At 41.8% G+C, this 26,727-nt stretch overlaps 1 protein-coding gene across 1 annotated transcript in view; it reads left to right on the top strand.

The window, feature by feature from the left end:
* Positions 1 to 14,319: 14,319 nt before the first annotated feature.
* The window catches only part of LOC145877137 (NLR family CARD domain-containing protein 3-like), a 33,476-nt gene continuing 21,068 nt past the window's right edge, over positions 14,320 to 26,727 (top strand). Inside the window, exon 1 of the mRNA XM_082972429.1 lies at positions 14,320 to 16,235. Within this exon, the coding sequence (XP_082828555.1) occupies positions 14,859 to 16,235 (1,377 nt within the window). The 5' untranslated portion in view covers positions 14,320 to 14,858. The remainder of the gene's footprint in view (positions 16,236 to 26,727) is intronic.

Below are 26,727 nucleotides of genomic sequence, written 5' to 3'. Positions count from 1 at the left end.
TTACCTCAACTACCTGGTACCCCTGCACATTGACTCAGTACTGGTACTCCTTATAGTCTCGTTATTACCTCAACTACCTGGTACCCCTGCACATTGACTCAGTACTGGTACTCCTTATAGTCTCATTATTACCTCAACTACCTGGTATCCCTGCACATTGACTCAGTACTGGTACTCCTTATAGTCTCATTATTACCTCAACTACCTGGTACCCCTGCACATTGACTCAGTACTGGTACTCCTTATAGTCTCCTTATTACCTCAACTACCTGGTACCCCTGCACATTGACTCAGTACTGGTACTCCTTATAGTCTCATTATTACCTCAACTACCTGGTACCCCTGCACATTGACTCAGTACTGGTGCTCCTTATAGCCTCATTATTACCTCAACTACCTGGTACCCCTGCACATTGACTCAGTACTGGTACTCCTTATAGTCTCATTATTACCTCAACTACCTGGTACCCCTGGACATTGACTCAGTACTGGTACTCCTTATAGTCTCATTATTACCTCAACTACCTGGTACCCCTGCACATTGACTCAGTACTGGTACTCCTTATAGTCTCATTATTACCTCAACTACCTGGTACCCCTGCACATTGACTCAGTACTGGTACTCCTTATAGTCTCATTATTACCTCAACTACCTGGTACCCCTGCACATTGACTCAGTACTGGTACTCCTTATAGTCTCATTATTACCTCAACTACCTGGTACCCCTGCACATTGACTCAGTACTGGTACTCCTTATAGTCTCGTTATTACCTCAACTACCTGGTACCCCTGCACATTGACTCAGTACTGGTACTCCTTATAGTCTCATTATTACCTCAACTACCTGGTACCCCTGCACATTGACTCAGTACTGGTACTCCTTATAGTCTCATTATTACCTCAACTACCTGGTACCCCTGCACATTGACTCAGTACTGGTACTCCTTATAGTCTCATTATTACCTCAACTACCTGGTACCCCTGCACATTGACTCAGTACTGGTACTCCTTATAGTCTCATTATTACCTCAACTACCTGGTACCCCTGCACATTGACTCAGTACTGGTACTCCTTATAGTCTCATTATTACCTCAACTACCTGGTACCCCTGCACATTGACTCAGTACTGGTACTCCTTATAGTCTCATTATTGTTATTTTATTGTTATTATTATTAATTAATTTTTTATCAAATACAATTTGATTTGATTTGAAGCTCATTGGCAGAAACACGTCATGGTGTCTAACAGTCGTCTCGTGCTGAACAGATCATGTTCGGATGTTGAAGCCCGGTGGCTGGAAAAACTCCCTAGAAAGGCTGGAACCTAGGAAGAAACCTAGAGAGGAACCAGGCTATGAGGGGTGGGCCAGTCCTCTTCTGGCTGTGCTGGGTAGAGAGGAACCCGGCTCTGAGGGGTGGGCCAGTCCTCTTCTGGCTGTGCTGGGTAGAGAGGAACCCGGCTCTGAGGAGTGGCCAGTCCTCTTCTGGCTGTGCTGGGTAGAGAGGAACCAGGCTCTGAGGGGTGGCCAGTCCTCTTCTGGCTGTGCTGGGTAGAGAGGAACCAGGCTATGAGGAGTGGCCAGTCCTCTTCTGGCTGTGCTGGGTATGAGGAACCAGGCTATGAGGGGTGTCCAGTCCTCTTCTGGCTGTGCTGGGTAGAGAGGAACCAGGCTATGAGGGGTGGCCAGTCCTCTTCTGGCTGTGCTGGGTAGAGAGGAACCAGGATCTGAGGAGTGGCCAGTCCTCTGGCTGTGCTGGGTAGAGAGGAACCAGGCTATGAGGGGTGGCCAGTCCTCTTCTGGCTGTGCTGGGTAGAGAGGAACCAGGCTATGAGGGGTGTCCAGTCCTCTTCTGGCTGTGCTGGGTAGAGAGGAACCAGGCTATGAGGGGTGGCCAGTCCTCTTCTGGCTGTGCTGGGTAGAGAGGAACCAGGCTATGAGGGGTGGCCAGTCCTCTTCTGGCTGTGCTGGGTAGAGAGGAACCAGGCTATGAGGGGTGTCCAGTCCTCTTCTGGCTGTGCTGGGTAGAGAGGAACCAGGCTATGAGGGGTGGCCAGTCCTCTTCTGGCTGTGCTGGGTAGAGAGGAACCAGGCTATGAGGGGTGGCCAGTCCTCTTCTGGCTGTGCTGGGTAGAGAGGAACCAGGCTATGAGGGGTGGCCAGTCCTCTTCTGGCTGTGCCGGGTAGAGAGGAACCAGGCTATGAGGGGTGGCCAGTCCTCTTCTGGCTGTGCCGGGTGGAGAGGAACCAGGCTATGAGTGGGGGCCAGTCCTCTTCTGGCTGTGCTGGGTAGAGAGGAACCAGGCTATGAGGGGTGGCCAGTCCTCTTCTGGCTGTGCTGGGTAGAGAGGAACCAGGCTATGAGGGGTGGCCAGTCCTCTTCTGGCTGTGCTGGGTAGAGAGGAACCAGGCTATGAGTGGGGGCCAGTCCTCTTCTGGCTGTGCTGGGTAGAGAGGAACCAGGCTATGAGGGGTGGCCAGTCCTCTTCTGGCTGTGCTGGGTAGAGAGGAACCAGGCTATGAGTGGGTGCCAGTCCTCTTCTGGCTGTGCTGGGTAGAGAGGAACCAGGCTATGAGGGGTGGCCAGTCCTCTTCTGGCTGTGCTGGGTAGAGAGGAACCAGGCTATGAGTGGGGGCCAGTCCTCTTCTGGCTGTGCTGGGTAGAGAGGAACCAGGCTATGAGTGGGGGCCAGTCCTCTTCTGGCTGTTCCGGGTGGAGATTATGGCCATTAAGGCCAGATCGTTCTTCAAGATGTTCAAATGTTCCTAGATGACCAGCAGGGTGAAATAATAATCACAGTGGTTATAGAGGTTGCAACAGGTCAGCACCTCAGGAGTAAATGTGAGGTTGCTTTTCATAGTTGAGCATTCAGAGGTTGAGGGAGGGAGAAAGAGGGATGGATTGGGAGGGAGGGAGGGAGGGAGGGAGGGAGGGAGGGAGGGAGGGAGGGTGCGAGGGAGGGAGGGGAGGGAGGGAGGGAGGGGATTGAAACTACAGTTTCGGGACAAGGTATCACGTCTGGTGGACAGGTCAGAGTTCATATCCTCAGTCAGACCAGCAGAAACTGGATCAGCAGCACTACAAGGTATCACGTCTGGTGAACAGGTCAGAGTTCATATCCTCAGTCAGACCAGTAGAAACTGGATCAGCAGCAATACAAGGTATCACGTCTGATGGTCAGGTCAGAGTTCATATCCTCAGTCAGACCAGTAGAAACTGGATCAGCAGCACTACAAGGTATCATGTCTGGTGGACAGGTCAGAGTTCATATTCTCAGTCAGACCAGCAGAAACTGGATCAGCAGCACTACAAGGTATCACGTCTGGTGGACAGGTCAGAGTTCATATCCTCAGTCAGACCAGTAGAAACTGGATCAGCAGCACTACAAGGTATCACGTCTGGTGGACAGGTCAGAGTTCATATCCTCAGTCAGACCAGTAGAAACTGGATCAGCAGCACTACAAGGTATCACGTCTGGTGAACAGGTCAGAGTTCATATCCTCAGTCAGACCAGTAGAAACTGGATCAGCAGCACTACAAGGTATCATGTCTGTTGGACAGGTCATAGTTCATATCCTTTTATGAAGAATTTTTTACGTTTATTCCCAAAATAAATATTAAGATGAATGCAGTTACTGTAAATCTCTCTGGATAAGAGCATCTGCTAAATCAGGGGTTCTCAATCCGGGGTCTGTGGAGGTACTGCAGGGGCTCCACAGCACCCTGACTGTACTCGTTGCAATGTAAGACATTTGATAGAATTTTCACATGACACGACCACTTTGTCTACTCTTAATTATTGCCCAATATTATGGAATGCATATTTTTTTTTACCAATTCTGATCGTTGTTACAATAAAAATGTTGACAATATAACTGTTATATCAACACACTCCTCACACCCGTTTAACAACTCTAAATAGCTTTAGCATAGTAGGCATCAAGTCCCTTGCCAATAATGTTGCCTACAACATTGAATACAATGTTCATTTCCATCGAACACATATTACGCCCGAGATGCTTTAAATTTCCCAATTTATAGCCACGCCCAATTTAGGATTATGTTTTAACAACGTGATGTTGCGCTCCAAAGGGATATCTTGAAATAACATGATGTAGATAATTAAATAATCAAAAGAAAAACGTGTTAATTTTACACTCTTAGAAAAGAAGGTTCCTTATAGAACCAAAAAGGCTTCTATCACTTCCTTAATATATGGAACCACTAAAAGTGATATATATTTTGGGGTTCAGTGAAGAAGAACCTCTAGAGTTCTGATCAATGAAAGGTGAATGTTTTGAGGATGTGAACCCAGCAGCCCTCCAGTGGTCAGATCAATTCCTCCTGTTTTTTCCAGCGCCCGGCCCGGGATTCAAACCAGCCACCTTTCAGCCACAGGTCCAACTCCTGCCACAGCTCCAACTCCTTAGCCACTGGGCGAAAACCTGAGTTAATCTTGAGAAATGAGCATAAATCAATGTGCCAAAATGAAGACAAAATGCTTTGGAGACATATATGGTATCACTTATTATACATAAGTATTATACATAAATCATTGCCAAAAGCACAAGACATATATTATTTATGGATTTATCCTCTCTAGGCTAGGCGGGACTAATTCGTCCCACCTACGTAACAGCCACTGCTATCCTGTGGCGCGATTTTCAAAACCTTAAAAATCCTATTACTTCAATTTCTCAAACATATGACTATTTTACAGCCATTTAAAGACAAGACTCTCGTTAATCTAACCACACTGTCCGATTTCAAAAAGGCTTTACAACGAAAGCAAAACATTAGATTATGTCAGCAGAGTACCAAGCCAGAAATAATCAGACACCCATTTTTCAAGCCAGCATATAATGTCACCAAAACCCAGAAGACAGCTAAATGCAGCACTCACCTTTGATGATCTTCATCAGATGACAACCCTAGGACATTATGTTATACAATACATGCATGTTTTGTTCAATCAAGTTCATATTTATATCAAAAACCAGCTTTTTACATTAGCATGTGACGTTCAGAACTAGCATACCCCCCGCAAACTTCCGGGGAATTCGCTAACATTTTACTAAATTACTCACGATAAACGTTCACAAAAAGCATAACAATTATTTTAAGAATTATAGATACAGACCTCCTCTATGCACTCGATATGTCCGATTTTAAAATAGCTTTTTGGTGAAAGCACATTTTGCAATATTCTAAGTACATAGCCCAGGCATCACGGGCTCGCTATTTAGACACCCGGCAAGTTTAGCACTCACCATAATCATATTTACTATTATAAAAGTTTCATTACCTTTTGTTGTCTTCGTCAGAATACACACCCAGGACTGCTACTTCAATAACAAATGTTGGTTTGGTCCAAAATAATCCATCGTTATATCCGAATAGCGGCGTTTTGTTCGTGCGTTCCAGACACTATCCGAAATAGTAAAGAAGTGTCACGCGCATGGCGCAATTCGTGACAATAAAATTCTAAGTATTCCATTACCGTACTTCGAAGCATGTCAACCGCTGTTTAAAATCAATTTTTACGACATTTTTCTCGTAGAAAAGCGATAATATTCCGACAGGGAATCTCCTTTTCGGCAAACAGAGGAAAAAATCCCAAAGGCGGGGGCGGTCGGGGTCATGCGCATAAGCTAGTGTCTCTTGATCGGCCACTTGAGAAAGGCGATAATGTGTTTCAGCCTGGGGCTGGAATGACGACATTCTGTTTTTTCCCGGGCTCTGAGCGCCTATGGACGACGTGGGAAGTGTCACGTTAGAGCAGAGATCCTTAGTAAATGATAGAGATGGAAAAGAAGTTCAACAAATGGTCAGACAGGCCACTTCCTGTAAAGGAATCTCTCAGGTTTTGACCTGCCATTTGAGTTCTGTTATACTCACAGACACCATTCAAACAGTTTTAGAAAATTTAGGGTGTTTTCTATCCATATGTAATAAGTATATGCATATTCTAGTTACTGGGTAGCAGTGGTAACCAGATTAAATCGGGTATGTTTTTTATCCAGCCGTGTCAATGCTGCCCCCTAGCCCTAACAGGTTAACATATCAAATATCAAAACATTATTTTTATCTTCTATGGGCTAGGTGGGACGCTTGCGTCCCACCTACTCAACAGCCAGTGGAATCCCGTGGCGCGATATTCAAATACCTTAGAAATGCTATTACTTCAATTTTTCAAACATATGACTATTTTACTCCATTTTAAAGACAAGACTCTCGTTAATCTAACCACACTGTCCGATTTCAAAAAGGCTTTACAACGAAAGCAAAACATTAGATTATGTCAGCAGAGTACCCAGCCAGAAATAATCAGACACCCATTTTTCAAGCTAGCATATAATGTCACATAAACCCAAACCACAGCTAAATGCAGCACTAACCTTTGATGATCTTCATCAGATGATAGTCCTAGGACATTATGTTATACAATACATGCATGTTTTGTTCAATCAAGTTCATATTCATATCAAAAAACAGCTTTTTACATTAGCATGTGACGTTCAGAACTAGCATGCCCACCGCAAACTTCTGGTTAATTTACTAAATTGCAGAACTCCTTTATGCAATCGCTATGTCCGATTTTAAAATAGCTTTTCGGCAAAAGCACATTTTGCAATATTCTGAGTAGATAGCCCGGCATCACAGGGCTAGCTATTTTGACACCCACCAAGTGTGGCCCTCACCAAACTCCGATTTACTATAAGAAAAATGTGATTACCTTTGCTGTTCTTCGTCAGAATGCACTCCCAGGACTTCTACTTCAATAACAAATGTTGGTTTGGTTCAAAATAATCCATAGTTATGTTCAAATATCCTCTGTTTTGTTCGTGCGTTCAAGACACTATCCGAAGGGTGACAAGGGTTACGTGCCCGACGCGTTTCGTGACAAAAAAAATCGAAATATTCCATTATCGTACTTCGAAGCATGTCAAACGCTGTTTAAAATCATAAATTTTTATGCGATTTTTCTGGTAAAAAAGCGATAATATTCCGACCGGGAAACCCTGTTTTCGTTCAAAGACGAAAAAATTAAAACATGGTGTTGGCTCGTGCACGCGCCCCAGTCTCACTGTTCTCAGATCCACCACCATCCAAATGCGCTACTGTTTTTCAGCCATGGCCTGCAAAGTCATCATTCAAAGTTCTGGCGCCTTCTGAGAGCCTATGGGAGCGTTAGAAAATGTCGCGTTATGCCAGAGATCCCCTGTTTTGGATAGAGATGATCAAGAAGGCCAAGAAATAGTCAGAGAGAGCGCTTCCTGTTTGGAATCTTCTCAGGTTTTTGCCTGCCAAATGAGTTCTGTTATACTCACAGACACCATTCAAACAGTTTTAGAAACTTTAGGGTGTTTTCTATCCAAATCAAACAATTATATGCATATTCTAGTTACTGGGCAGGAGTAGTAACCAGATTAAATCAGGTACGTTTTTTATCCGGCCGTGCAAATACTGCCCTCAGAGCCCGGGAAAAACCTGAATGTCGTCATTCCAGCCCCAGGCTGAAACACATTATCGCCTTTCTCAAGTGGCCGATCAAGGGACTGTGGGCTTAGGCGCGTGCACTGGCCACCCCCGTCTTTGTGATTTTTCCTCTGTTTGCCGAAAAGGAGATTCCCGGTCGGAATATTATCGCTTTTTTACGAGATAAATTGCATAAAAATTGATTTTAAACAGCGGTTGACATGCTTCGAAGTACGGTAATGGAATATTTTGAATTTTTTTGTCACGAATTGCGCCATGCGCACGACCCTGATTTACCATTTTGGATAGTTTCTGGAACGCACGAACAAAACGCCGCTATTCGGATATAACGATGGATTATTTTGGACCAAACCAACATTTGTTATTGAAGTAGCAGTCCTGGGAGTGCATTCTGACGAAGACAACAAAGGTAATAACATTTTTGTTATAGTAAATCTGATTTTGGTGAAGGCTAAACTTGCCGGGTGTCTAAATAGCTAGCCCGTGATGGCTGGGCTATGTACTTAGAATATTGCAAAATGTGCTTTCACCAAAAAGCTATTTTAAAATCGGATATAGAGTGCATAGAGGAGTTCTGTATCTATAATTCTTAAAATAATTGTTCTGCTTTTTGTGAACGTTTATCGTGAGTAATTTAGTAAATTGTTAGTAAATTCCCCGGAAGTTTGCGGGGGGTATGCTAGTTCTGAACGTCACATGATAATGTAAAAAGCTGTTTTTTGATATAAATATGAACTTGATTGAACAAAACATGCATGTATTGTATAACATAATGTCCTAGGTGTGTCATCTGATGAAGATCAAAGGTTAGTGCTGCATTTAGCTGTCTTCTGGGTTTTTGTGACATTATATGCTAGCTTGAAAAATGGGTGTCTGATTATTTCTGGCTGGGTACTCTGCTGACATAATCTAATGTTTTGCTTTCTTTGTAAAGCCTTTTTGAAATCGGACAGTGTGGTTAGATAAAGGAGAGTCTTGTCTTTAAAATGCTGTGAAATAGTCATATGTTTGAAAAATTGAAGGTTTTGTATTTTTGAGGGATTTTAATTCGCGCCACGCCTATCATTGGATATTGGAGCAGGTGTTCCGCTAGTGGAACGTCTAGATGTAAGAGGTTAAAGACTGGGTTTAGTTGATTGTATGGCACTGCTCATGTCCGCGTTCTCGAACTGTCCGCGTTTCCGTACAGAACTGTCCGCGTCCGCGTCCGGTGTGGCACCAAGCATATTGTCCAGTTACGCGCAGAGTGGACTGAGGTAAATTTTGGGGAATAACGATGGAGTTTGTTACAGTGTTGAAACACCAAACTTTATTGTTCAATTAGCTTTTTGCTTTATGGTCAGGGACAGTATGAGTGTAGCCAGATCCTTTTCACTCTATATCCTTGTTTCATTTTGTGGTTCACCGGATTCGTCATCATCATCGAGACAAACGACAGACGAAAGTCCTGCTAGCTAGCCAAGCTAGTCGGTACAGCTAGGTAAGCTAGCTAGCTACTCTACCAGCAGCATCCTAGTTATTCTAGCTAGTCGGTACAGCTAGGTAAGCTAGCTAGCTACTCTACCAGCAGCATCCTAGTTATCCTAGCTAGTCGGTACAGCTAGGTAAGCTAGCTAGCTACTATACCAGCAGCATCCTAGTTATCCTAGCTAGTCGGTACAGCTAGGTAAGCTAGCTAGCTACTCTACCAGCAGCATCCTAGTTATCCTAGCTAGTCGGTACAGCTAGGTAAGCTAGCTAGCATCTCTACCAGCAGCATCCTAGTTATCCAAGCTAGTCGGTACAGCTGGGTAAGCTAGCTAGCTAGCTACCCTACCAGCAGCATCCTAGTTATCCTAGCTAGTTGGTACAGCTGCTGGGTAAGCTAGCTAGCTAGCTACTCTACCAGCAGCATCCTAGTTATCCTAGCTTGTCGGTACAGCTGGGTAAGCTAGCTAGCTACTCTACCAGCAGCATCCTAGTTATCCTAGCTAGTCGGTACAGCTAGGTAAGCTAGCTAGCTACTCTACCATCAGCATCCTAGTTATCCTAGCTAGTCGGTACAGCTGGGTAAGCTAGCTCGCTACTCTACCAGCAGCATCCTAGTTATCCTATCCTCCCTCTCTCGTTGACGGATGCTGGCTACCTCTGTCCGGTTCTCCTCTCTTCACTAGATGGATGGTAACATTAGTGTTTAACCCCTCTGTATCCAAGGACCAATCTTTTGAATATTATTTTCGGGGCGCCTCAAGTAGGCTGGACACATTCCATTATTTTTTTTAATTCTCAGCTGCCTCACCAACGTCTGAATGTGCATTAATAACTTTTAATTGCTAAATATTTCCAATAGATGGCAGCATAAGACCACGAAGCATCAGTTATAGGCTACAAGCAGCAATATGATTGACATAAAATAGCATGCAACCACAGACTATATGTCCCAGGATTTTCTAAAATGGTCACTCATTAACATAACTTTAGTTAGCTATATATCTCGTTTTAGGGCTGTGTTGCTTTTGGGAGAGCAAAATAATAGTGACTATAGCAGGTATTGAACCCCGGGTAAATTATCACTAGTCAGAACCTCAACCTCAGTATACATGCATTATAAAAAGTAATGTTAATATCTTATATTGCGAGTAAACAACCTCGGAATAGAAAAGACAAGAGTGCATTATCCAGCCCGCCAATAAATTACATAATTCAACCCTCCCGGTTAGTAAATTCCCCTCAACATGCCCCTGGAGAAGGCAGAGTGACGACACTAGCTTTTTACCGGGGCTGAGTTGACTACTAGAGAGAGAAGGCAGAGTGACGACACCAGCTTTTTACCGGGGCTGAGTTGACTACTAGAGAGAGAAGACAGAGCGACGACACCAGCTTTTTACTGGGGCTGAGTTGACTACTAGAGAGAGAAGACAGAGCGGCTCGATGCTGGTTGATGAATTTGACAATTAATGTACCTGGAAAATACATTTTTCTCAACTAGAGGTGACTAAATTAATGTTCAGACTTGTTGATAATCGTTATATTAATGAAGTATAATTTCAAAAGATGAGCATAAAAACAGGTAATAATAAACATGAATCATCATTATATTACTTCACAGTAATCTGTTAAATGCTTTTTCAGTCCTTCCTCTTGTGTTAGCAGTGTGGAAAGGGACAGAAAGAAGCTCACAGGAGTTTTCCTGTGAGGGGGAGTGGTGGTGTATCCAGGGAGAAAACTAATCTAATCTTCTGAAATGTCATTTGTGGTCTTATGCTGCCATCTATTGGAATTATGTAGCAACTGCAGTAGTACTGAATAATATGTAATTCTTTACTAAAGTAGAAATTACTCAGAATTGCAAAATATAACATTTTCTAGTTCCTTTTACCACTTATAATAAAATAAAATGTTTATAGCATAACAAACAATTAAAATGACCATAAAACAAAAACACCATACATTTAGTTAATTATATATATAAAACTATTTATTTAGATGGGTGACATTATCTGCCAAAGCAACAGCCCTGTAGACAAAGAAGAGCTCTCCAGTAGGTACCAAAATATTCAAAGGACATTTTCTCAAAAGTGATGTTACAAGTTGATCAACTTTGAAAGCAGAATTACTTTCCCATTGTTCCTCAACTGTAGTGTCTGATATACCATTTTCTAGCTCTGAGTCTCTACTTTTATCCAACGTAAAAAACACCATTTCAAATGTTGCTACATATGACCGAATTGAAACGGTCGGTCACAGTTGAGAGTGAGGCAGATATATAGCATTTTGTAAACAAATATTATTATTTGTCTCTCTGAAATGAAATCATTAAGTGATAGATTTTAAACAAATACATGTCTGTCATTGAACAACCCCATGTCATGATTAGATAGTGAAAAAACACACCAATCTCTTTAATCATTTCTTTAAACAATAAAAGCTAATTTACCAACATTTCTGAAAATGAAAATGGAGCGTTTTGGAATTAAACTCTTCTTATGTTTCCCCATCTGAGCTCTGTCTGTCTGTCTGTCTGTCTGTCTGTCTGTCTGTCTGTCTGTCTGTCTGTCTGTCTGTCTGTCTGTCTGTCTGTCTGTCTGTCTGTCTGTCTGTCTGTCTGTCTGTCTGTCTGTCTGTCTCTTTGCCTGTCTCTCTGTCTGTGTGTATTTCGCTGTCTGTCTCTGTCTGTCTGTGTGTCTTTCTCTGTCTGTATGTCTGTTTCTGTCTGTGTGTCTGTCTGTCTCTGTCTGTCTGTCTGTCTGTCTGTCTGTCTGTCTGTCTGTCTGTCTGTCTGTCTGTCTGTCTGTCTGTCTGTCTGTGTGTCTCTGTCTCACTGTCTCTGTGTCTGTGTGTGTCTCTCTCTCTGTCTCTCTGTGTCTGTCTGTCTGTCTGTCTCTCTGTGTCTGTCTGTCTGTCTGTCTGTCTGTCTGTCTGTCTGTCTGTCTGTCTGTCTGTCTGTCTGTCTGTCTGTCTGTCTGTCTGTCTGTCTGTGTGTCTGTCTGTGTGTCTTTCTCTGTCTGTGTGTCTTTCACTGTCTGTCTCTGTCTGTCTGTGTGTCTCTGTCTCACTGTCTCTGTGTCTGTGTGTGTCTCTCTCTCTGTCTCTCTGTGTCTGTCTCTGTCTGTCTCTCTGTCTCTGTGTCTGTGTCTGTGTCTGTCTCTGTGTCTGTGTCTGTATGTCTCTGTGTCTGTATGTGTCTGTCTCTGTGTCTGTATGTCTCTGTGTCTGTCTCTGTCTGTGTGTCTTTAGCTGTTTGTGTGTCTGTCTGTCTGTCTCACTGTCTCTGTGTCTCTCTCTGTGTCTGTCTCTCTCTGTCTGTCTCTGTGTCTGTCTCTGTCTGTCTCTGTGTCTGTCTCTCTGTCTGTCTGTGTGTGTCTCTCTGTCTCTGTCTGTCTGTGTCTGCGTCTTTCTTTCTGTCTGTCTCTGTCTGTCTGTCTGTCTGTCTGTCTGTCTGTCTGTCTGTCTGTCTGTCTGTCTGTCTGTCTGTCTGTCTGTGTATCTATCTCTGTCTGTCTGTCTGTCTGTCTGTCTGTCTGTCTGTCTGTCTGTCTGTCTGTCTGTCTGTCTGTCTGTGTGTCTGTCTGTCTGTCTGTCTGTCTGTCTGTCTGTCTGTCTGTCTGTCTGTCTGTCTGTGTGTCTGTCTGTGTGTCTTTCTCTGTCTGTGTGTCTTTCACTGTCTGTCTCTGTCTGTCTGTGTGTCTCTGTCTCACTGTCTCTGTGTCTGTGTGTGTCTCTCTCTCTGTCTCTCTGTGTCTGTCTCTGTCTGTCTCTCTGTCGGTGTGTCTGTTTCTGTGTGTCTGTCTGTCTCTGTGTCTGTGTCTGTATGTCTCTGTGTCTGTCTCTGTGTCTGTGTCTGTATGTCTCTGTGTCTGTCTCTGTGTTTGTCTGTCTCTGTCTCTGTGTATGTCTCTGTGTCTGTCTCTGTGTCTGTATGTCTCTGTGTCTGTCTCTGTGTCTGTATGTGTCTGTCTCTGTGTCTGTATGTCTCTGTGTCTGTCTCTGTCTGTCTGTGTGTCTTTAGCTGTCTGTGTGTCTGTCTGTCTGTCTCACTGTCTCTGTGTCTCTCTCTGTGTCTGTCTCTCTCTGTCTGTCTCTGTGTCTGTCTCTGTCTGTCTCTGTGTCTGTCTGTCTGTCTGTCTGTCTGTCTGTCTGTCTGTCTGTCTGTCTGTCTGTCTGTCTGTCTGTCTGTCTGTCTGTCTGATCCAGAGCTCTTCTTATGTTTCCCATCTGAGATCAGAGTAGATGAGAGATGTAATGTTTGTCTCTGTTGTGTTGAAGTCCAATCAAGCAGGAGACACCAGCCTCCCCTGTTCCCAGCTGTGTGTCCATGAAGAGTGACCAGTCTATGTATCTACCTATATCCTTTAGAGAGGGAGACTTTACTACTGAACAAAGGTAAGAAGAACTCATGGGTCATGGTCAGTGAGTTAAACAACACTGTCTCTAGTCATTTCTCCTCTCCCATTTTCACATTTCTTTTGGTTGTTTTCATAATCCATAGGCTAATCCTTTAGTCCATTTTCATAGTCCTAAAACAATATTAAACAAACACAATATTCCCTCCCTGTGTGTGTGTGTGTGTGTGTGTGTGTGTGTGTGTGTGTGTGTGTGTGTGTACTCCCTGGATGAGGAGATGTAATCTCATGTTTTGTCCACAGAAACCAACAGGAGAGATCAGAGTCAGAGATTCTCAGTGGTCAGTCTTCCCAGAGTCATCAAACAGACCTGGACTCTATATTCAGTGTATGTGGTCCTGTTATGAACATTTGTTTTTGTTTTCCTCAAGTAAAGTTGATCTGTCAATTATTCATTATTGTGTTAATGAGAAAGCATTTCTTCTCTTGCTTAACTTATTTACTTGATTTATTTTAGTTGCTTGAAGAGAAAATGATGACATTTGTGAAGAACGAGCTGAAGATGTTCAAGAGGATTCTTAGTCCAGAACTCCCAGAAGGCTTTGAGAGTCAGAAGCAGGATGAGGAAGTGGTGGATGCTGAAGATGAGAAGCAGGAGAGCAGTGCCAGAGAGGGGGCTCTGAAGATCACACTGCACGTCCTGAGGAAAATGAACCAGAAGGAGCTTGCTGACACACTGGAGAAATGTAAGATCTGTCTGCCTCATGTTGAATGCTGTTTTATAACATTTAAAAGCTGTAGCTAAAGTACAGCTAAAGTAGCTGAGTAACTCAATGATATTGTAGCAGCCTTAACACAACACCTCATCAAGTAGCAGAAGGGATGTGTTGTGTTGATTAATTTAGAGAGAGAGACAGAGACAGAGAGACAACATTAATAATACCATCAATAACACCAATAATTACATTATCAGTCACACCAGTCTGTAATGCATTATGAAAACATTTAAACAGTCAGTTAAGAGAATAAATGATTATAATTTAAAATGTTATAACAGTCCTACAATACTGTAGGCATTAAAACAGACGTAATATTAATATCCTCTGTGCTATTTCTTCATTCAGATGAGCTTGCTGTGATTTGCCAACGTGAACTCAAATCTAATCTAAAGAAGAAGTTTCAATGTGTATTTGAGGGGATCGCTAAACAAGGAAACCCAACACTTCTCAATAAGATCTACACAGAGCTCTACATCACAGAGGGTGGAACAGGAGAGGTCAATAATGAACATGAGCTGAGACAGATTGAGACAACAACCAGGAAACAAGCAAGACCAGAGACTGCAGTCAAATGTAACGACATCTTCAAACCCTTAACTGGACAAGACAAACTTATCAGAACTGTGCTGACAAAGGGAGTCGCTGGCATTGGAAAAACAGTCTCTGTGCAGAAGTTCATTCTGGACTGGGCTGAAGGAAAAGCCAATCAGGATGTTCAATTTGTGTTTTCATTCCCTTTTCGGGAGCTGAATTTGATGAAAGGGGACAAACACACTTTGATTGAACTTGTCAATCACTTCTCAATGGAAACCAAACAATCAAGAATCTCCAACTACGACAAGTACAAAGTTGTGTTCATCTTTGATGGTCTGGATGAGTGCCGACTGCCCCTAGACTTCCAGAAGAACAAGATCTGTTGTGACGTCACAGAGTCAACCTCAGTGGATGTTCTGCTGACAAATCTCATCAAGGGAAATCTGCTTCCCTCTGCTCTCATCTGGATAACTACCCGACCTGCAGCAGCCAATAAGATCCCTTCAGGGTGTGTTGACCAGGTGACAGAGGTACGAGGGTTCAATGACCCACAGAAGGAGGAGTACTTCAGAAAGAGATTCAGTGATGAGGAGCTGGCCAGCAGAATCATCTCACACATAAAGACATCAAGGAGCCTCCACATCATGTGCCACATTCCAGTCTTCTGTTGGATTTCTGCAACAGTCCTCGAACACATGCTGAAACATAAGAGAGAAGAGATGCCCAAGACTCTGACTGAGATGTACACACACCTTGTGGTGTTTCATACCAAACAGAAGAATGAAAAGTATCTTGGGAAAGAAGAGACAGGTCCACACTGGAATAAAGAGAGCATTCTGTCACTGGGAAAACTGGCTTTTCAACAGCTAGTGAAGGGCAATCTGATTTTCTATGAAAAAGACCTGAAAGAGGCTGGCATTGATGTCAATGAAGCCTCTGTGTACTCAGGATTGTGCACACAGATCTTTAAAGAGGAATGTGTTCTGTACCAAGACAAGGTGTACTGCTTCGTTCATCTGAGCATTCAGGAGTTTCTGGCTGCTGTGTATGTGTTCCTCTCATTCATCAACAAAAATGAGAATCTCATGGACAAACAGCAAACAAAGTCCAGCATCTTTTCTCTGCTGTACAGAGACAAGTCTGAAGTTACTGTCTACAAGAGTGCTGTGGATAAAGCCTTACAAAGTGAGACAGGAAACCTGGACCTTTTCCTCCGCTTCCTTCTGGGCCTCTCACTGGAGTCCAATCAGAAGCACTTACGAGGTCTACTGACAAAGACAAGAAGCAGCTCACAGAGCCATGAAGACACAGTGAACTACATCAAGGAGAAGATCAGGGAGAATCCTTCTCCAGAGAGGAGCATCAATCTGTTCCACTGTCTGAATGAACTGAATGACCATTCTCTAGTGGAGGAGATCCAAAGCTACCTGAGATCAGGAAGTCTCTCAGAACCCAACCTGTCACCTGCACAGTCGTCAGCTCTGGTCTTTGTGTTGCTGACTTCAGAAAAGGAGCTGGATGTGTTTGACCTGAAGAAATACTCCAGATCAGAGGAAGGTCTTCTGAGGCTGCTGCCAGTGGTCAAAGCCTCCAGAGCTGCTCTGTGAGTAAATAAAATGACATCATCTGGAAGAATCATCTGGAGGAAATATTCAGTTTAGAGAAAAATATGTATTATAATATGTATATAATATTATATTGAATAACATATTGAATCAGATATTCAATCTAGTATAACAATATGACCATACAATTCTAGGAGACGGAAGATGAATCTATATGTTGTTTGAGAGAATAAACCTAATGCATCTACCGTTGTCCTTCTACACTACTGGTGTTAAATTAACAGTGTGTTTGTGAAGTCATGATGATCTCTTTGCAGGCTGTCAGGCTGTGGAGTCACAGAGGAAGGCTGTGCTTCTCTGGTCTCAGCTCTGGAGTCAAACCACTCACACCTGAGAGAGCTGGACCTGAGTAACAATGACCTGAAGGATTCAGGAGTGAAGCTGCTCTCTGCTGGACTGAGGAATCACCACTGTAAACTGGAGATTCTGAGGTCAGTATTCCTGTAGTTGGTCAACAAGTGATAACTGTTCACCAGATCCGCATGTGTTTACCAGGCACACATAGTCCACACCATATGTGTTTGGACAGTGAAGCTTACAGTTTTACATTTGGTGCTATGCTCCAGCATTTTGGATTTGAGATGTTTCATATTAGGTGACCTTACAGAATGTCACCTTTTATTTGAGGGTATTTTCATACATATCTGTTTTACCAATTAGAAATTAAAGCACTTTCTGTACGTAGTTCTCCCATTTGAAGAAGTCTTAATTATTTGGACAAATTCACTTATATTGTATTAAAGTAGTCATAAGTTTAGTATTTAGTCCCATGTTCCATGCCTGCAGTGATTACATCAAGCTTGTGATTCTACAAACTTGTTGAATTCATTTGCAGTTTGTCTTGGTTGTGTTTTGGATGATGTTTTTCCAAATAGAAACTGATTGGTGAATAATGTCCTGTCATTTTGGAGTCATTTCACTTGTATTGTCAGTAAGAATAGAATATGTTTCTGAACACTTCTACATTCATGTGGATGCTACCATGATTATGAATAATCATGAATGATTCGTGAATAATGATAAATGAGAAATTTACAGAGGCACAAAGATCAGACCCCCTCTGTTATTGGTGTTATTCTGTATACTTCTGGCCCTTCTTTGGACACTGTGTTAACTAACTAACCAGACGAGCTTCAATGCCATACAACTCTCCTTCCGTGGCCTCCAACTGCTCTTAAATACAAGTAAAACTAAATGCATGCTCTTCAACCGATCGCTGCCTGCACCTGCCCGCCCGTCCAGCATCACTACTCTGGACGGTTCTGACTTAGAATATGTGGACAACTACAAATACCTAGGTATCTGGTTAGACTGTAAACTCTCCTTCCAGACTCACTATAAGCATATCCAATCCAAAGTTAAATCTAGAATTGGCTTCCTATTTCGCAACATAGCATCCTTCACTCATGCTGCCAAACATACCCTTATAAAACTGACCATCCTACCGATCCTCGACTTCGGCGATGTCATTTACAAAATAGCCTCCAATACCCTACTCAATAAATTGGATGCAGTCTATCACAGTGCCATCCGTTTTGTCACCAAAGCCCCATATACAGTGGGGGAAAAAAGTATTTGATCCCCTGCTGATTTTGTATGTTTGTCCACTGACAAAGAAAGGATCAGTCTATAATTTTAATGGTTTATTTGAACTGTGAGAGACAGAATAACAACAAAAACATCCAGAAAAACTCATGTCAGAAATGTTATAAATTGATTTGCATTTTAATGAGGGAAATAAAAAAATAAAATAAAAATTTTCCCCACTGTATTACCCACCACTGCGACCTGTACGCTCTCATTGTCTGGCCCTCGCTTCATACTCGTCGCCAAACCCACTGGCTCCAGGTCATCTACAAGACCCTGCTAGGTAAAGTCCCCCCTTATCTCCGCTCACTGGTCACCATAGCAGCACCCACCTGTAGCACGCGCTCCAGCAGGTATATCTCTCTGGTCACCCCCAAAGACAATTCCTCCTTCGGCCGCCTCTCCTTCCAGTTCTCTGCTGCCAATGACTGGAACGAACTACAAAAATCTCTAAAACTGGAAACACTTATCTCCCTCACTAGCTTTAAGCACCAGCTGTCAGAGCAGCTCACAGATTACTGCACCTGTACATAGCCCATCTATAATTTAGCCCAACTACCTCTTGCCCTACTGTATTTATTTATTAAGCTCCTTTGCACCCCATTATTTCTACTTTGCACTTTCTTCCACTGCATATCTACCATTCCAGTGTTTTACTTGCTATATTGTATTTACTTTGCCACCATGGCCTTTTTTTGCCTTTACCTCCCTTATGTCACTTCATTTGCTCACATTGTATATAGACTTATTTTTCTACTGTATTATTGACTGTATGTTTGTGTAATACCCTTGTTTGAACCAAGTATTGAGTTTATTTGTTATAATTAATTGGTATTATATTTAAAAGATGATTGAATTGCTCCTAAACTGTAATGTTGTTAATGCATTATGCTTTTTGAAGAAATATTTATTTAATGTATAAGTGAATAGTTTGTTTTACTTTGAAGTTTACGTTTTGACCAATAAGGTCGCTTGTTAAGTTGTGGCCAATGGGAGTTGACCTGGTTAACGGGAGGGAAAAAGACGTTGATGAAAGGATGGACGTTTTACCTCAGGACGGTTGGTGAAGAAAAATTATAAAAGAAGACGACAGAACTACAACAAAACCCATAGCTACTAAGACATGAAGGGAAATACATGTTTTATTTAATAAAAGAGTTGTTATAATTTAGCTAAAACTTAGTAAAGACTGAAGCTACCGTCTCGTTGTGGAGGTATTAGCCAGCTAGAGGTTAGCCTAGCATCGTGTGACACCGGGAGATAATTGCTTGGGAAGCTTAACGAGTTCGTGTTGCCATGGGGATATCGGTTACTAAGGAGTACTGTCTGCATGGGTAGCTGTGCTGCCTTGGACTTGGTGAGGAAACCTGCATGGAACTGCCATACTTCGCTGAGGGAATATCTACCAAGTAGTGAGTAAGCACAATGTGAGGTGCTTATAAATAAATACATTGGTAATGGTGAGAGGTTAGCATGTTTTGTTGTAGCCTCTGTTATTGGTAATGGTGAGAGGTTAGCATGTTTTTTTGTAGCTTCTGTAACTTTCTCACTCATTATTATTCATGATTCATTTATGATTTTTCTTAATCATGGCATCATCAGGATGCTTTTAGTAGTGTTTAGAAACATGTTATCTACTCACTTGTAAATAAAATTACTCCAGTCACCATCTGTAATGAACACGATGGGAGACAGAGAGCTGGTTTCAAGCGCAGGGCTCAGCAGGTGTTTATTGTAAAGGACCACAGGAGGAGGCAGGTAGCTGGGTCCAGGGGCAGGCAGAAGGTCATACACAGGGTGTCCAAAAAGGCAACAGTACAGGCAGGGAAACGGCAAAAGGCATCATTAGTGAGGCAGGCAAAAACTATCATTCATGGGAGGAGTAAATTACGGGAAATGCAGCACTCCGAATAGCCTTGTGTCACAAAACAAACAACACTTCACAATGATGGGTGCAAAGAACTGAACTAAATAGAGTTTGATAATGACATACAGGTGTGTGAACAGGTGATCAGAATTCAGGTGACTGGGATCTGGAGAGTGAGCTGCGTTCAGGGGGATCTATGTGTTTGAGAGTGTGAGCTGGAAGCAGACGTTACACCATCCACCATTTTAATATTGGGCAAAACACAACCCAAAACACAACCAAAACAAACTGAAAAATCAATCAACGAGTTTGAGTCACAAGCTTGATGTAGTCGCTGCGTTCAAGGAATATCGGATCAAATACTCAACTTGTGACTACTTTAAGCCACTATGAGTGAATTGGTCAGAAAACACATGACTTCTTTAAATAGTGGGACTAGATACATGAAGTGCTTTCATTTTTCTAAATGGTGAAACAGATATGTATGAAAATATCCTCAAATAAAAGGTGACATTATATACTGTCACCTCATATGAAACATTTGATCTGAAATCCAAAATGTTGGAGTACAGAGCCACATTTAAAATGTTTGCTTCACTGTCAAAATAGCTATGGTGTGGACTGTATACTCAATACAATCTAAATCTGATACTTCACTGTCTGTCTTCTGACTGATACTGCTTTTTAAACTGGTCTGGTCAGTCTACTCAAATATTTGTACTATATATGTTTCTATCTGCAGGCAATACTTTGATCATTTGTCATTTTTAATGATGATACATTAATTTACGAATAGATATGTAAGGTTTCAGGACACTGATATCTGAAAAATGTTGAAAAATTATACTGCCACTATTTTCACCACCAAAGCATAGCAGTGTGATTTTAATTTGATTTGACTCTTTGCAGGCTGTCAGGCTGTGGAGTCACAGAGGAAGGCTGTGCTTCTCTGGTCTCAGCTCTGGAGTCAAACCCCTCACACCTGAGAGAGCTGGACCTGAGTAACAATGACCTGAAGGATTCAGGAGTGGAGCTGCTCTCTGCTGGACTGGAGGATCAACACTGCAGACTGAAGACTCTGAGGTCAGTATTCCTGTAGTTGGTCAACAAGTGATAACTGTTCACCAGATCCACATGTGTTTACCAGACACACATAGTCCACACCATATGTGTTTGGACAGTGAAGCTTACAGTTTTAAATGTGGTGCTATGCTCCAGCATTTTGGATTTGAGATGTTTCATATTAGGTGACCTTACATAATGTCACCTTTTATTTGAGGGTATTTTCATGCATATCTGTTTTACCGTTTAGAAATTAAAGCACTTTCTGTACGTAGTTCTCCCATTTGAATAAGTCTTAATTATTTGGACAAATTCACTTATATTGTATTAAAGTAGTCATAAGTTTAGTAGTTGTACCATATTCCATGCCTGCAGTGATTACATTAAGCTTGTGATTCTACAAACTTGTTGAATTCATTTGCAGTTTGTCTTGGTTGTGTTTTGGATGATGTTTTTCCTAATAGAAACTGAATGGTGAATAATGTCCTGTCATTTTGGAGTCACTTCACTTGTATTGTCAGTAAGAATAGAAGATGTTTCTGAACACTTCTACGTTCATGTGGATGCTACCATGATTATGAATAATCATGAATGAATCGTTAATGATGATGAATGAGAAAGTTACAGAGGCACAAAGATCAGACCCCCTCTGTTATTGGTGTTATTCTGTATACTTCTGGCCCTTCTTTGGACACTGTGTTAACTAACCTCCAGACGAGCTTCAATGCCATACAACTCTCCTTCCGTGGCCTCCAACTGCTCTTAAATACAAGTAAAACTAAATGCATGCTCTTCAACCGATCGCTGCCTGCACCTGCCCGCCCGTCCAGCATCACTACTCTGGATGCTTCTGACTTAGAATATGTGGACACCTACAAATACCTAGGTGTCTGGTTAGACTGTAAACTCTCCTTCCAGACTCACTTTAAGCATCTCCAATCCAAAGTTAAATCTAGAATTGGCTTCCTATTTCGCAACATAGCATCCTTCACTCATGCTGCCAAACATACCCTTATAAAACTGACCATCCTACCGATCCTCGACTTCGGCGATGTCATTTACAAAATAGCCTCCAATACCCTACTCAATAAATTGGATGCAGTCTATCACAGTGCCATCCGTTTTGTCACCAAATCCCCATATACAGTACTACCCACCACTGCGACCTGTACGCTCTCGTTGTCTGGCCCTCGCTTCATACTCGTCGCCAAACCCACTGGCTCCAGGTCATCTACAAGACCCTGCTAGGTAAAGTCCCCCCTTATCTCCGCTCACTGGTCATCATAGCAGCACCCACCTGTAGCACGCGCTCCAGCAGGTATATCTCCCTGGTCACCCCCAAAGCCAATTCCTCCTTCGGCCGCCTCTTCTTCCAGTTCTCTGCTGCCAATGACTGGAACGAACTACAAAAATCTCTAAAACTGGAAACACTTATCTCCCTCACTAGCTTTAAGCACCAGCTGTCAGAGCAGCTCACAGATTACTGCACCTGTACATAGCCCATCTATAATTTAGCCCAACTACCTCTTCCCCTACTGTATTTATTTATTTAGCTCCTTTGCATCCCATTATTTCTATTTCTACTTTGCACTTTCTTCCACTGCATATCTACCATTCCAGTGTTTTTCATGCTCTATTTTATTTTTTTTGCCACCATGGCCTTTTTTTTGCCTTTACCTCCCTTATTTCACTTCATTTGCTCACATTGTATATAGACTTATTTTTCTACTGTATTATTGACTGTATGTTTGTGTAATACCCTTGTTTGAAACAAGTATTGAGTTTATTTGTTATAATTAATTGGTATTATATTTAAAAGATGATTGAATTGCTCCTAAACTGTAATGTTGTTAATGCATTATGCTTTTTGAAGAAATATTTATTTAATGTATAAGTGAATAGTTTGTTTTACTTTGAAGTTTACGTTTTGACCAATAAGGTCGCTTGTTAAGTTGTGGCCAATGGGAGTTGACCTGGTTAACGGGAGGGAAAAAGACGTTGATGAAAGGATGGACGTTTTACCTCAGGACGGTTGGTGAAGAAAAATTATAAAAGAAGACGACAGAACTACAACAAAACCCATAGCTACTAAGACATGAAGGGAAATACATGTTTTATTTAATAAAAGAGTTGTTATAATTTTGTTAAAACTTAGTAAAGACTGAAGCTACCGTCTCATCGTGGAGGTATTAGCCAGCCTAGAGGTTAGCCTAGCATCGTGTGACACCGGGAGATAATTGCTTGGGAAGCTTAACGAGTTCGTGTTGCCATGGGGATATCGGTTACTAAGGAGTACTGTCTGCATGGGTAGCTGTGCTGCCTTGGACTTGGTGAGGAAACCTGCATGGAACTGCCATACTTCGCTGAGGGAATATCTACCAAGTCGTGAGTAACCACAATGTGAGGGGCTTAATTTGGACACGGGTTGTGCACGACTCATTGGGGTTTATTATTTTTTTATTTCTTTTGATGTTGTGTCTGAACATGTATTTGTGTTTGAAAATGTTTTAATACACATGGAAAGTTATGTATGTTGCCTTGGTGGAGTCATTAATTGTTTCAATTTAATGCATGGGATGGTTTATCCTGATTCAATAACAGAAACCTATAATCATTTCATCTGAAGTTAATACCCTATTGTCATAACCCTAGATAGTTTACAATAGGAATTCTTATTGGAGATGTCCTTCTCACCTAACATCCCATGCTGTTGATATACTCTACATATGTTAATATTGTGAGAGTCATATTCAAGCCTGGTGAGAGGGTTACATTTGTTTAACTCCATGTGTTACTCTGTGTTGTTATATGTGTCGAACTGCTTTGCTTTATCTTGGCCAGGTCGCAATTGTAAATGAGAACTTGTTCTCAACTTGCCTACCTGGTTAAATAAAGGTGAAATAAATAAATAAATTGGTAATGGTAAGAGGTTAGCATGTTTTGTTGTATCCTCTGTTATTGGTAATGGTGAGAGGTTAGCATGTTTTGTTGTTGCCTCTGTTATTGGTAATGGTGAGAGGTTAGCATGTTTTGTTGTAGCTTCTGTTATTGGTAATGGTGAGAGGTTAGCATGTTTTGTTGTAGCTTCTGTAACTTTCTCACTCATTATTATTCATGATTCATTCATGATTTTTCTTAATCATGGCATCATCAGGATGCTTTTAGTAGTGTTTAGAAACATGTTATCTACTCACTTGTAAATAAAATTACTCCAGTCACCATCTGTAATGAACACGATGGGAGACAGAGAGCTGGTTTCAAGCTCAGGGCTCACCAGGTGTTTATTGTAAAGGACCACAGGAGGAGGCAGGTAGCTGGGTCCAGGGGCAGGCAGAAGGTCATACACAGGGGTTCCAAAAAGGCAACAGTACAGGCAGGGAAACGGCAAAAGACATCATTAGTGAGGCAGGCAAAAACTATCTTTCACGGGAGGAGTAAATCACGGGAAATGCAGCCCTCCGTATAGCCTTGTGTCACAAAACAAACAACACTTCACAATGATGGGGGTGCAAAGAACTGAACTAAATAGAGTTTGATAATGACATACAGGTGTATGAACAAGTGATCAGAATTCAGGTGACTGGGATCTGGAGAGTGAGCTGCGTTCAGGGGGATCTATGTGTATGAGAGTGTGAGCTGGAAGCAGACGTTACACCATCCACCATTTTAATATTGGGCAAAACACAACCCAAAACACAACCAAAACAAACTGCAAAATCAATCAACGAGGTTGAGTCACAAGCTTGATGTAGTCGCTGCGTTCAAGGAATATCGGATCAAATACTCAACTTGTGACTACTTTAAGCAACTATGAGTGAATTGGTCAGAGAATATATGACTTCTTTAAATAGGTGGACTAGATACATAAAGTGCTTTCATTTTTCTAAATGGTGAAACAGATATGTATGAAAATATCCTCAAATAAAAGGTGACATTATATACTGTCACCTCATATGAAACATTTGATCTGAAATCCAAAATGTTGGCGTTTATTGCCACATTTAAAATGTTATCTTCACTGTCAAAATAGATATGGTGTGGACTGTATACTCAATACAATCTAAATCTGATACCTCACTGTCTGTCTTTTGACTGATACTGCTTTTAAACTGGTCTGGTCAGTCTACTCAAATATTTGTACTATAAATGTTTCTATCTGCAGGCAAAACGTTGATCATTTGTAATTTATAATATGATACATTAATTTCTGAATAGATATCGCAGGTTTCATGACTGATATATCTGAATATGTTGAAGAAATATACTGCCACTATTTTCACCACCAAAGAATAGCAGTGTGATTTTAATATGATTTGACTCTTTGCAGGCTGTCAGGCTGTCTAGTCACAGAGGAAGGCTGTGCTTCTCTGGTCTCAGCTCTGTGGTCAAACCCAACACATTATTTGTAAACGGGTAACAGCGTAAACAGAGAAAGCTAAGCGTATCATTTTAATACAACCTGTCTGTCATTGTATTTCTTCTGTGTTGGCAGACTCACTGGCTGTAAACTCACAGACGCATCCTGTAAAGTGTTGGCCTCAGTTCTCAGTTCAAACCCCTCACACCTGAGAGAGCTGGACCTGAGTAACAATGACCTGAAGGATTCAGGAGTGGAGCTGCTCTCTGCAGGACTAGGGAATCCCCACTGTAAACTGGAGACTCTGAGGTCAGTATTCCTGTAGTTGGTCAACAAGTGTTTTGTTGTAGTCTCTGTTATTGGTAATGGTGAGAGGTTAGCATGTTTTGTTGTATCCTCTGGTATTGGTAATGGTGAGAGGTTAGCATGTTTTGTTGTAGTCTCTGTTATTGGTAATGGTGAGAGGTTAGCATGTTTTGTTGTAGCCTCTGTTATTGGTAATGGTGAGAGGTTAGCATGTTTTGTTGTAGCCTCTGTTATTGGTAATGGTGAGAGGTTAGCATGTTTTGTTGTAGCCTCTGTTATTGGTAATGGTGAGAGGTTAGCGTGTTTTGTTGTAGCCTCTGTTATTGGTAATGGTGAGAGGTTAGCATGTTTTGTTGTAGCCTCTGTTATTGGTAATGGTGAGAGGTTAGCATGTTTTATTGTAGCATCTGTTATTGGTAATGGTGAGAGGTTAGCATGTTTGTGTAGCCTCTGTTATTGTAATGGTGAGAGGTTAGCATGTTTTGTTGTAGTCTCTGTTATTGGTAATGGTGAGAGGTTAGCATGTTTTGTTGTAGCCTCTGTTATTGGTAATGGTGAGAGGTTAGCATGTTTTGTTGTAGCCTCTGTTATTGGTAATGGTGAGAGGTTAGCATGTTTTGTTGTAGCCTCTGTTATTGGTAATGGTGAGAGGTTAGCATGTTTTGTTGTAGCCTCTGTTATTGGTAATGGTGAGAGGTTAGCATGTTTTGTTGTAGTCTCTGTTATTGGTAATGGTGAGAGGTTAGCATGTTTTGTTGTAGCCTCTGTTATTGGTAATGGTGAGAGGTTAGCATGTTTTGTTGTAGCCTCTGTTGTTGGTAATGGTGAGAGGTTTGCATGTTTTGTTGTAGCCTCTGTAACTTTCTCACTCATTATTATTCATGACTCATTCATGATTTGTATTAATCATTTTATCATCAGGATTCATTTAGTAGTGTTTAGAAACATGTTATCTACTCACTTAGACAGAAAATTATCCAGTCATCATCCACCATTTTTTTATTGGTCAAAACACAACCAAAACAAACTGCAAATGCAACCAACTAGTTTACAACCAAACACTAATCTATTCACTACTTTAATAGACTATAAATGAATTGGTCAGAATACTTATGACTTCTTCAAATAGGGGGACTAGATACATGAAGTGCTTTCATTTCTAAACGGGGAAACAGATATGTATGAAAATATCCTCAAATAAAAGGTGACATTATATACTGTCACCTCATATGAAACATTTGATCTGAAATCCAAAATGTTGGAGTTTAGAGCCACATTTAAAATGT

The sequence above is a fragment of the Salmo salar genome, unplaced genomic scaffold (genome assembly GCF_965601325.2).
Source record: "Salmo salar unplaced genomic scaffold, fSalSal1 ptg000691l, whole genome shotgun sequence".
Taxonomy (NCBI): Eukaryota; Metazoa; Chordata; class Actinopteri; order Salmoniformes; family Salmonidae; genus Salmo; species Salmo salar.
The sequence above is the reverse complement of the archived record's forward strand: the minus strand, read 5'-3'. Positions and strand labels throughout refer to the sequence as shown.